The following is a 12,850-nucleotide window of genomic DNA, read 5'->3' as shown; positions in this document are numbered from 1 at the left end:
AAATATGATGATCGTTTGTTTGGTATAACTGGTTAAGCCTACACTTGACTATAATCCTATGAAGTCCCGGACTGTGCAAGTGTGCCTTGCTGGTCTGATGTTTATTTGATATATATAGATGTTTGCTGTTGTCTCACTTTGCATTTTGTAGATTGATTTAATATCTACTAATTTAATTCATATATGTGAAAGCATTTTGTTTTTGCACACCTGCTTAAAACTGTGTTTGTAGATATATATATATATAGCAAGAAAATACGTCTGTCCAGTAGTCACTCTGCACAGCAGTTAAGATATGACAAACTCCTACTGTCATCTATATGCTTCTGAATCAAATGCAATATACATAACATGCACAAAGTACAGCAATACAGGAAAAATAAAAACATAAGCCAGTGTCATAAATTATGTGGCTATAAGGTTTTAGAATATACACAATCTTACCACAAATATATTAGAACTACTGTATAGAAATCTGATTAAGGGAGTAACAATATTAAGTAAAAATACAATCTTGTACAACTGAGCTCACCGGCGTGGCGTGGTGTAGGTCAGAGCTTCCTTCAGCTAAATACACCAGTAAAAAAGAAATGCACGTTAACAGTTAACAAGTGTTTTGTTGGAGATAAAATGGAATTAGCTCTGAATGAAGAGACATTGTAATAAAAGTCCTTTTGTTTAGGGCGTTAGAAGCAGGCCTGTTTGTTTTGTTTTTCATATTTTCATACAGAAGCAAACTGAGAAAATGTTTCTCATGACAGCTTTAAGTTGGACTTAACAATGGCTGACATGTCGGAAATCACAGAGGGTGGACGTAATTGAAGTTTTCACAGGAAATATCTGTCAGAAATATGTGCTAATTTATCAAAAGTCTGCAAAACTATTTCAAAATGCATTTCTTCTGCTTCACCTAGTTATGGCAATGGAAGCGTGTTAAGTCAAAATCATCAAACCATTTTCATTTTTCGTGGCACGTTATTGTTGATCACAAAGCTTCAATATTCATGGCGCTGCAGTTTCTCTCATTTGTTTTCTACAGTGTTTGGCAGTAACGTGCTTCAGACAGGAATGTGGTGACTTTGTAAAATACAGATGTAAACAATTTTCCAGTTCTCACACTTGACAAAGAGAGGAACCAAAAACACTCTTTCCACGCAAACACACACGCGCACACATATTCAGTAAATACACACGTACACACACAGAATCAAAATGGGTTGGAAAATACATGAAATCATATTATTCTTTTGTGCTTCCTTTGAGTGTTTTTTTTTTTGTTTGTTTGTTTGGATCAAATGTTTATTCCCTCATCTTCGCCTCTACATGGGTTTGCCCACGGTTGGTTTAGTGACTTTCTTTTCATACGACCCTTGATGCTTGTATCCTGAGACATACCCGGAAGTGTCAACCACGTCCACTCGTCCCGCCTTACCCTTCCCGCGACCCGTTGGATCGAAGCGCTCCTTGTGTGACCCTGTAAACTTGGAGGTGTCTGTAAGGCGGCTCACTGTCGGAGACGCCACAGCCCTCTGTGAGACACAACGTACCATGAAGTTGCTGATAAAAAAAAAAACATAATGGACATGATGGGATATCGTGTTTTCAGTCTTACCGTGACTCCTGCGATAACAGGCGCCTTTCCTTCAATCTGCTTGAACACTTCAGCCTCGGCCTCGTCTCCTGTCTTTTCTTTATATTTCTTCCTGGCCAGCTCTCCGAGTGCAACTTTGAACTCGTCAAATGTGATGTTGCGAGAGGATTTCTTCCTGAAACGTTAATACAGTATCAGAATCAAGCGAATAAAGCCATAAAAACGAGTATTCCATCGGTTTCTCGGACAGATAAAAATGCAAAATCCTATATATCTCACGCTTTACTATGCACGGACTCTAATGAAATGTAAATATAAATCAGCAAAAGCCTTGTAGCTGAGTCATGTTTGGGGTGTTTATTTCCCCTTTTTGGGAGAATAATATTTGTTACACAGTTTTATGTCTTTGACATGACTCAGCACAAATGTGTTGTTAACAGTTTCATAGTTAATAAATGGTAAAAAAATGACTATCAGAATAATATCAGTGTCGGTAGATACTCGATAACCTTGAATCCTTTAATACTGTTTGAAAACATAAGACGTGAACACGCAGCCATGTGTGATCACTTCAGTCGGCAGATGTAAGACAGCGTAGTGATGGTATCCCGCTGAGATAAACAACAAGAAAACTTTTACTGTTGGTGTGTCAGTACTTAACTGTCGCCAAGGCAACTCCACAGCCTTACACACACAACAGCCGTAGGCTGTATATATGTGAATGTCCTTTCATGTTATTTATCACATGGTGTGCAGCTGCAGTGCTGAATGTTTTTCCTTCACACCGTCTCATAACGACACTTAAACCGGGCCGAAATGCTTCCAGAAGCACCGCATTTTCATTTAGGGAGCTTAAAAATGTCGTCACCGCTGCCCAATAGCGTGCCACAAAACTCCATCAATCATCCTCCCTGTGAGAGTGCGCTGGCTGTCTAACTGGCCCTGAGCCCAATTGACTTTCATGTGAAAAGTGCATAGTAACACAAACACAAACAGTATTTGCTGTGGTGATAAACTGTATAAACAATAGCTTATGAATCCAACAGTCTCCCTGGGCAACCCGCCGTCATAGCAACGAGCTCCAATCAACAGGGATGTTTGGATTTATTATTTGACTCATCAGGTGACTGTACTTGGCGATCCATCAGTGTCTGCGCCTGTTCTGTGCTTATTGTCAGAGGGGAGACTGGACTTCCAGCTGCCGTTTCTGTCCAAGGAGGACAACTGTGTGTCCTCTGCAAACCGAGCTGTTACAGTCTCCAAAGTATACAAACATTTCAGCCGTGTTTACTCGCTGTGGAAACCAAATCTGTGATGAGGATAAAAAAAAAAAGGAAAAGGGTCACAGGTCAAGTGAATCTTTATTTTAGTTCGGACTGCACTGCAGATCCACCGTTTGTGTACGTCGTCCTACCATCTGCAGGACATCATCCATATGTATCTGACACAGAGAGTCTGCACTCATGTTCACTGGTGAGGAAACGCAGCCAACACAACGTCATTCAGTCAATCTCTCCCTCATCCATTGTTGATGCTGTGGTGTACTGGCTGTAAGCAGAAGCTCCATGCGCTGCAGCTGACCTCCATACCCACAATAAATCTGGGTTAATTTGACAGATTAGCCAGTGCTCATTAAGATGTTTAATTTTTTGTGTGCAAGCAATGGGTTTTTGACGCTGATTAAATCTGTGGCACGTTGCCCCTGATTCAGTCATGCCTGGAGTCAGAAACTATGTGAAAATTAACCCCTCCCCCAGTTTGTAGCTCTTTTTATCCTCAGGCTGCCTCTGAAGAGTACACACACACACACACACACACACTTTATTGGGCTTTTTACTGTACTATCCTGCTTACACACTGCAGTGACTTATGTGAGCGGCTGGTTCGGAACACATGCTGGAATATTGTTGGACGCTGATGAAAAGCTGCAGAACACACATCCAAACACACGTATACAACACTGCACAGTTCCACCCACGAGCGACATGTCTGAAAAGATGAGGAACATGCCTTTAACTGTTTAAAGTGGTTACGCCACGCTGTTTGCACATTTCTAAATATTGCTAACCAACAGATGTATGCATGGAAATAGGCCTGAATCCAGCACCACGGTGAGCTTTTCTTGCCTGGCCAAGAAAACATGGACACTCATTTCCATGCCAACTGTGAAGGTGTTGAGGTGGAAGAGTTAAAAAAAAAACCTCTATCAGGCCTCAAAAATATGAGAACATTTAATCAATAAACTGTAAAAGCTTGTGGAAGAAGCGATGTTTATTTATAAATGCTAGAAAATCTGCAAAGACCTCAAACAGCGCTTTCTCTGCCAAGTTGCTCCTTATTGTTAGGCAGGGAATATCCCTGTGATGGAAGGTGGCTTTTTTTATGCTTAGACTGCACAGTTTGATGTCCACGATTGCATCCTGCAGCCAAACTCCACGTTTGTTTTGGCGGTGTTGTAAATGATGCTGTCAGGACTGCTTTTCATGTGACACAAGATCTGAACGAGGAAGGCTTCGTTGTTCCTATTGATGTTTTGTGCTGGGAGATGAGAAAATATATTTGCTATTTTAATTTACAGAACTAACTTTAACAGTTTAAATGAACATTTTCTCTCTGCCAAACACAGGAATCTCTTGCACAGACAACGACTGAGACTGACCTTCAGTTACACACATTAGAAGATGGAAAATCCACTAAATCAGCGTGAAATCTCCTAGCAACGTGTTCTCTGCAGTGGTTTCCATCCATTAACTCAGATTCAGGTGCTGTCCTCTCAAATCATTCACATCTCTGTCTTCGGCATGCTGGAAACACTGATGTGTCTTGTTGTGGTGTGCATGATACAGTATTTACACTCATCTGTCAGTGTGTTATCGGCACAGAATGGTTTGCAGACTCTCAGTGCACTTGGTAAACATAAGCACAGCTGTACACATGAAAAGTTTTCTCCTTCTAATATAACACTGAGGTCACCGTTTATTATTGGAAAGCACTCGAGCAGAAACGGATGAATCAATGTGGCCTGAGGAAATAAAAGTCCAGCCACACTGGCCTCTTGCTCTGGCTGTTTCTGACGAACAGGCTCACACAAGGAAACTCAATAGCAGGAAGAATAGCTACATGGACGTGAACAGGTTTATTTGTTCTTTCCATAAGATCAGTCAGTGCCTGTGTTGGGATTGACTGAAACAAAGAAACCTTTGTCATTCCTGCCCTGCAGTGCAGTCATGATCCAGTTGATCTCTGTCACTGCAACAGTTTACTCAAACTATGTGATAAAATTACCGTCATGTAGCGACATGCCAGGACAAACTGGTTTGACCCAGTGCATATGCTGCCAGGATAAAACCCCAGACTGGCTCACAATTTGTTTCACAATATCACGAGTTCAGTGTTTTCAGTGCTTTCCTTACTTGACTTTGCTGAAGACGATGTCCACGTCAGTCAGCGTGATGTTCTTGCCATCGATCACGCCGCAGTCCTTGCAGAGCTTGGACCAGTTCTTGCCGTGCATCTCCTTGCCTGTAGCGCGGGTGTCGCCGTGAATGGCGAAGCGCCGGAACGACTCCTCCAGCGCGGTCACTTCCACGGGCGTGGAGGAGCCCGCGCCTCCTTCACTGGTCCCATTAGAGTCCGTCGAAAGCCTTTTGGACGCTCGGTCTTTAGAGTAATCGTTGTGCGGCCGCAGAGGAGCCGAGCTGATGTTGGCGTGCTTGGCTGTCTGGACCTTAAAGTCGTCTATGTTGTCTCTGAGAGGGAAGACGTCGCAACGTTATCTGACCATTCAATAGGTCTGTGAATTAACACACGAAAAAAACACTTGGACAAAGTGACAGCACAAAATAATCCCGGTAGCTGATGGAGATGACAAAATCACCAAATGCAAGAGAGACAGACTAAATGTCAAGCCTTCAGAATGTGCATTTCTCTGCTCACACTGCCTGTGAATGGGCAGATGTCTTATGTATTCTGACACAGCGTTAAAGGATATATATGAAAAAAATCTTTGCGGAATTTGAAGACACACAAATCAAGAAGAAAAAAAAAGGATGAACAAACATAAGAAATGTGTGTTGAAGGCTCTTTTATTCTGTGGATGGCTTCTAACACTCACCTGTGCTCTGCCATACTGCAGCGATCTGATGCCCTCTGTGTTGTGCTTGGATTAGCCGACTTTTGATTTCTCTTTGTGCTGTGAAAAATGAGAATGCACGTGATTAGAGAGGATGTGTTGTGTACTCATGTGAGTACGACAGGGAAACCACACAGAGAAAAGAACACAGCATTTTTAAAGTACAGAATTTCACGGAGCAATATCCACAAACATGCTGCTTTGTCACAATATGCTGGCAGCATACAAACATTATGTTTGTTTAAACTTTACATATATATATTTTTATTCATTTCAAATCTTTACTCGGAAGACAGGCCGTAGCTTGAAAGGTGGTGAGCTGCAAGCCGAAAGCAGAATCCTCAGTATACAACAATAACAACAATAGTACAGTAATAAAGTATTATTTCCATGCACACAATCCAGTCCATTATTCAGACCCACACCACACTTGACCTGCTATAATCTGCTCCAACATTTAATGGGTTCTTCTCTCTACCAAGTTACAATTGGTTTAGTTTATCAAGCAAAAAGATAAAAGACTGCACTGAAAACCTCACCTCCTCGGTGGAAGTTATGACAACACTGCACGACTGCATTCATGGAGAACAACCTCCGAGGATCGTCTAAGTCATTCATCCTCACTGACTTCCAGACATCTTCTTTCATGTTGGTTATTGTTTGTTAATGCACATCTATGAAGGCAGGGTTTGCTTGCGCTCTTCCTTCAGATGATTTAACTCTGTCTGAGAGAGAACAAAGATTCCTCTCTAAACACATCATCACCCATTTGCATGTCTGAGAACTTTCAGACTCACACTCGAACCATATCTTTAGCCCTCACTTGGTTAGGAAGACGTAAGATGTTTAAATTACTGTCATCAGAGAGCAAGAAAAGCCTTTCTGCTGTTTCCATGAAGATGATGTATTCCTGCGTAGAAGTAATAACTCTGTGCTCACCTCTCAGCTGTTCCCATACTCAGCTCAGCATCATTAAAGGACTTGAGTTGCCACGCCAACAACAAAGTTGATAAAACTGTTTAGCGGTTGCGCTGACTTCTGTTTAAAAATCAGATACAAACAAGACGCAAAGCAGAGAAAGACGCTGTGGACAAACACCTTCTACTCCAGTGAGAAAACTTTCACGCCAGTCCCTCAAGTCACAAATCAAGTTTTGTCACTCACCCCCCAGTGGCACCATGGAAAAAGAATGGTTTTGTTTTCACAAATGTGACCCTGCTGCGTACAGTCCACACTTAAATGGGTACAAAAGTCCCAAGATTGACACTGCATGAAACCATTATCATCACTCGGTCAATTCTTAGGCAAAAGAGAAGATTTTAATCTGTATGAATAATGGCATTCAAAGCAACAGACACTGGGAACCCATTGTCCAAACGCTAGTGGCCTCTCTGTCTGACCTATGCCCATGTCTTCACTCATGCACGCTTGGAGACATCGCTGAGTGACACTATTTCTCTAGTCATATGTCATCCAGGACTCAGGCCAAGAGTCAACATGGAGTAACTGAAGCTGCAGGAGCTCAGAATTACATTTTATTGTATTATTGTTAATCATGTATTTAAAGAAATGGATTATTTTCATGAATCTAAATGAAGAGTCACAGCATTATACATAAATAACTAAAATAATCAGCCCTAAACATGTAGGACATAAAGTACTAAACTGACCGGCCTTTTATCAGATTTACATTGGTTTAAATACATATCATTTATTTCTAAAAATGTCAAGAGTTTAGAAATATGCATGTCTTTATTTGTGTATTTGTACACTTGTGATTGAATTGATTAGCCAAATTCAGCATACAGGTTCCTTTCTTGTATATTATTACAATTACGGCTAAATTATTGGATCATGACATCTGACGATATGGCCAAAAAAGTCATCACGTTATAATATTTTCCATCATTTTTGTTTTTCTTTTGCAGATCACAGCAGATCATCTGCTTTTTCAGTGATCTGCATATTTGATACAGCAGAGACTTTTTTATGACAGATGATCTTCCTGATGTAACGCTCCCATGTATTCGGGTATTAGAGTATCCAATTAACCCGATCAATACAAACTAGCAACCCACCAGTTACAAACCAAGTTCCCTTTCCACTCGTCCACGGGCTGCCCCCAAGTCAGTATCCATGATATTGAGATAAATGTCAGAAAGATTGATTTTTGCCCCTGAATAAAAATTGCAGCAACCAGTTTATTGTGGTTTTAAAAATCTTCATGGACTGCAAACTGTGACAAAACAGAAATGTAAACAATTTAAAGCAATTATGGGTTATATCTCATGATATATTTCCCAAGTAATTACAATCACAACAGTCTTTACGTCAGTTTTAGTGAAAATAAAATGTAAAAAGTCAAACATGTGCTGTTGGGTGAACATTAAAAAGTGCTTTATGTCATCATGCCATGTGCCGTTGGTGTCACTTCTATAGCTTCCTGTGATATATATTCAGTGGGTATATACCACATCCTTTCAGTAGACTAACAAACTACCCGCTGTGTTTTCCTTTGTGCGTCGACAGTGAAATCTGTGAGACAAAAGACTTGTTTCACTCTCTTCTTCTAATTTAGACTCATTTGCTTCAAGTGTCTTGGTGCTCGGGACAATAGGCCTCCATTAAACACATCATATTCAATACTTAAGACGAGTCATTCACACCGTTCTGCCGTGCTGCGTAGAACACGCAGGGAGATAAAAGGACACGTCAGACTGATTGAAATAATTTGATTAAGAACATAAATAACGCTTCACCGTTTTGTGAACTGAATCATTCTTCAGTTCACAAAAATGACCTAATGACACAAAAGATTAACATTAAATTACACAGGATTTCTGTGTAATTTAAAGCTTTCTCAGGTCTGGTTTGAGCAATCATTTGTACAGTATATGACTCTTTTTTGGTTGGAGGCAGATCTCCGGGGACAAATCTGTGACCGGATGACAGCATGCTTACATACTCGCGCCTTCTGGCAAATACACTGCACAGATGAGTGCTTTAACTATAAATTGACCCATTTTGAACTGCATCTATTCATAGCAACAATACTCTGACTGCATGACTGGAACATTCTATTCATTCTCAAGGGAGGAGATCAGCTGGTAGACAACATGCATGCTCACACACACACACGCACACACATACACCCAAAAGAAAATAATTCTGTGTTTTTTAACTGTGGTTTTGGCAGATGGTGTTTATCAAAAAAAAACAAAAATATGACACTGTCAGAGTGACAACAGTGTGTGTGTGTGTGTGTGTGTGTGTGTGTGTGTGTGTGTGTGTGTGCGCAGTGAGAGTCGGTGTGATTTCAGTGTCCTGTTCCAGGCAGCTGCTCTTTAATGAGACCATATCAGTCCATCATACGTGTACAGTTGAAACTCCACGATCTACATCTGATACATGATGTCTGCCATCTCACTGCCTCAACACCACGTGATCTTTACGAATGAATAAGCAGCACCATCTTGAGATGATACGCCTGGCACAACAACAAAAATCCTCTATAAACCAACATTAATTGATTCCACAAACAAGTGTTGTTATTGTCAACAATGGCAACAGCTACAATTACAGGGACTGTGGTTTATTATGAGTCAATCCCTCCTCATCTTACTACGGTTTATGACACATTTATATAAATACTCACATATGTGTATAAGACTCTCTGTGTTTTTTTGTTTTTTTTTGTAATTTTTTGAAATTAGACCCATGTTAATGATGCACATCTAGGGCTGAACAATTAATGGTTTCCAATTTGAAATAACGCAAATGCTGCATTTTAATTGTTACATTTTTGAGCGTTCTCTTTTCTATTGTATTATAAAATTAGTAGTAGTTGTGATTGAGTTGTGCGTACTAAATCTATTACACAGTGAATATTGAATTGACTTCTTTCTATCACAAATGAAATTCAATTTATAATATTATTTAGAAAAACAAAATTAGACATAATTCTTCAGGCCTACTTACATGTTTAATGATGATGACTGGATGGATGGACATTAAATAGGTGAACGATGTTGAATAAATGTTTAATTGCGATCGCGATATCAGAGGGAACGGTCATTTTTGCAAATGATTCTCATTTTATATTTATATATTTAAAAACATTATTGCTGAGTGATATTTGTGCAGATCTGTGAGAAACAAAGCCATTCATTTCAGTCTGTAGAATAAGATGTGTATAGGTCAAGACAATAATTAATCCACAATGATATTTTGACACACATTTTGGCTTTAACAAATATCGCGCCTCCTGCAATTTCAATACAATTTTGATTGTTCAGCCCTAATAAAAATTGTAAAAAAAAAAGAGATAAATATTTACGGTAACCCATAGGAAGTATGCCGACCTGACATAGAGAGACATAGAGAGAGACACAGAGAGAGACACAGAGAGCATGACATGAGTAAGTTGCAGCTCAGGTCTGAGGTCATCAGCACACTGCCTCTGTCAGTTCAGTCCACACCTCCCTAAACCCTTTAACTGCTCTGTGACTCAAAGATCTTGGCAAGCATTGTGCTGAAATAAAACAAGATGTTTGAAGCAAAGCTTCAGCAGTTACTGTGGCAGCAGCAACAAGCCAAATAACAAGAGGTATAAGGCAGCTAGTGGAAAGAAAGAAAGAAAGAAAGAAAGAAAGAAAGAAAGAAAGAAAGAAAGAAAGAAAGAAAGAAAGAAAGAAAGAAAGAAAGAAAGAAAGAAAGAAAGAAAGACAGAAAGAAAGGCTTTGGAGTCCTGATGCAACCCCACATTTGAGAGGAAACAGGATGGCAGAGATACTGCAACAGTCATGTTGGGCAACAGCATTATAGCTCTGAGTAAACTGAGTCCCTTCAGAGATGTGTAGGAGCCACTGGTATAATGCCACACTGAATGAATTTAAGTAACTCCAAATGTGTCTCTTAAAACCAACGTATGGTGTTTACTATTAAAATAAACTGTCATTTTGTTTGTGTAATTAAAAATGCAGCCACCCATCATTTTATTTTGTAGACCTGACCTGAATTCATCAGAAACAAAACAAAATTCACACTTTTGTGACTGTTTGTAACAAAAACCCAAAGGCTCAATGAAACCTAGAACAGAGACACTTGGTATAAACTATGTGACTGTGTTTTCTCACGCATACATAATTCAACTTATGTGGTTAACATTGCTATCGAGCCTCACTGAGAGAAAAATGTCAAATGTATTTCCTTCCTCACTGTGTAGGTGTGTGGCCTGTGAACAGCATATCTTACAAACTCGTGCTCGTAGGTTTTGTACACACTTTATATCACACTTTTATTTTTACTGGTGTATTTCTTTGGCGTGAAAATCACTATATCACTGTGGCTATAGCAGATATATACAAGTCTGAGGTCTTAACCTTCAAGTCTCAAGTCTCAAGTCAAGCAGGTTACAAGTCAAGTCATATGAATGTAGAAGGCAATGATGATTTCCCAGATATTGTACATTTAAATATGCAAAAAAAAGAGTTTTATCTGTAACAGAAACACTTTATTACTCATGTAATGTAACGACTGCTTCATGTTCCCATACAACTGAATTGTTTATATAAAAGGAAAGAAAGATATATTTAACATCAATAAAATGTAAAGAATACTGACATTAGGCCTACATTAAACCATGGACACATCAAATATTAGGCTAAAGCTGACAAGACACTAACTGGCGTTAGATTAAAATAGCAACCAGCTGACCTCCTGTCTTACCTTCCTTTGTGGGGTTTCAAGTGCTTTATGAAATTTCACCTAGTGCTGGTTGCCAGGTTTGTACACATGGCCATAAAAGCTGCAGACACCCAATGTTTTCCATGTTTAAAAACAAAACAAAAAAGCAAGCAGATTGTCATGGTAACAACTGAATATTTGAGAAAATGTAAATGTTCCATAGGTAAGGTCATTTTACTCAAGTCTAAGTAAAACTTGTTCAAGTCTCTTATATATTATATAATAAATCACATTGTCACCTGTGTATTGGAAAACAGCAGCAGATTCATCCAATCACAGACTAAAACAGTGACCTATGAGTGGACAGTAGAGGGACTGACTGACTGACAGCTGATACTGACAAACAGGACCTGGTGTGCAGGTGATGCCTCTGAACTTCCGGTTTGCTATAACGAACCCATCAACACTGATGACATCATTCTCAAAACATGTCGTTCTCTCCAACACCGCTTATTCTGAACCCATCGGCTCTTTAATGCAAAGTCGCAGCAGTGGCCATTAAAAGAGGACACTTTCCTTCATGCATGATTATGTAACCGTGCAGCAGCAGCAGCAGCAGCAGCCTGCACGCACAAAGGCTGCACCCACAGGCCAAACGCATGTTCATTCTCTCTGTGTGACAAACAGTGATGCTTACAGGAGAAGCCCCTGTCACAGATAAACACATGTAAGGGAAAGAAACGTTGCACTTGCAGCTGATTTGGTGAAACCACTGTGTTACATAAACTTCACACAGAGTCCACGTGATCACTTTGTTATTGTCAGCACCTAGAACGCATGTCTGCCAAATGCAGAACATGGTTTGAGTGTGTGTGTGTGTGTGTGTGTGCAAAAACATGCAGCCACATGCCTTCACAAGTGAAAATGCAATCAGTGGCAGAATCAGTGTTATGAAGTCATGCATTGATACGGACTCTGGAAAAAGAAATGGTCAGGGATCGAGCTTCATGTAAATCAGAATCAGAATCAGCTTCATGTAAAGCGATGATAGTGAATTCAGTTTGTAATCACCTGGTGATGAAATCGTCCACCTCTGAGTTTGGGCTCACAGAAGCATAACTGCGCGTCGCGCTGCCTCCCTGGATGGCTCCTCTCCTTCCTCACTCCGCGGTGCCTGGGCTCAAATCTGCCTGATGGCACAGTCACCTCGAGATGCTGAAGAGAAACCAGCGCGCTGATTGGCTGCAGCCCGAGCTCTTTCATAGGCTGTGACCGTGGTAAACAAGCGCTGCGTGAACTGAACTCGCAGCATCTTGTGGTGCTTTGAGGAGAGAAGGCGCGGGTGGAGGATGTAAACAAAGGATGAGGATGGTTTTTATACAAAGGATCAGTACAGTTTTACTAATCCACTGTCTGGTTATAGGCTGCTGGTGCTTAGGTGG

General features: G+C 40.3%; 1 protein-coding gene across 1 annotated transcript; it reads right to left on the bottom strand.

Moving 5' to 3' along the window:
- Nucleotides 1–143: 143 nt before the first annotated feature.
- On the bottom strand, nucleotides 144–12,617 carry LOC122774793 (tubulin polymerization-promoting protein). The gene is made up of 5 exons (XM_044034311.1): nucleotides 12,480–12,617; nucleotides 5,706–5,783; nucleotides 5,005–5,340; nucleotides 1,613–1,766; nucleotides 144–1,529 (listed from the first exon to the last, which is right to left on the bottom strand). Exons 2-5 carry the CDS (start codon nucleotides 5,717–5,719, stop codon nucleotides 1,320–1,322), a joined length of 714 nt encoding a protein of 237 aa, XP_043890246.1. The 5' UTR covers nucleotides 5,720–5,783; nucleotides 12,480–12,617; the 3' UTR covers nucleotides 144–1,319.
- Between the last annotated feature and the right edge of the window lie 233 nt (nucleotides 12,618–12,850).

Source organism: Solea senegalensis, linkage group LG9 (assembly GCF_019176455.1).
Source record: "Solea senegalensis isolate Sse05_10M linkage group LG9, IFAPA_SoseM_1, whole genome shotgun sequence".
In the NCBI taxonomy this organism is placed as follows: domain Eukaryota; kingdom Metazoa; phylum Chordata; class Actinopteri; order Pleuronectiformes; family Soleidae; genus Solea; species Solea senegalensis.
Note: the sequence above shows the minus strand (reverse complement) of the source record. Positions and strands in the feature narration are given on the sequence as shown.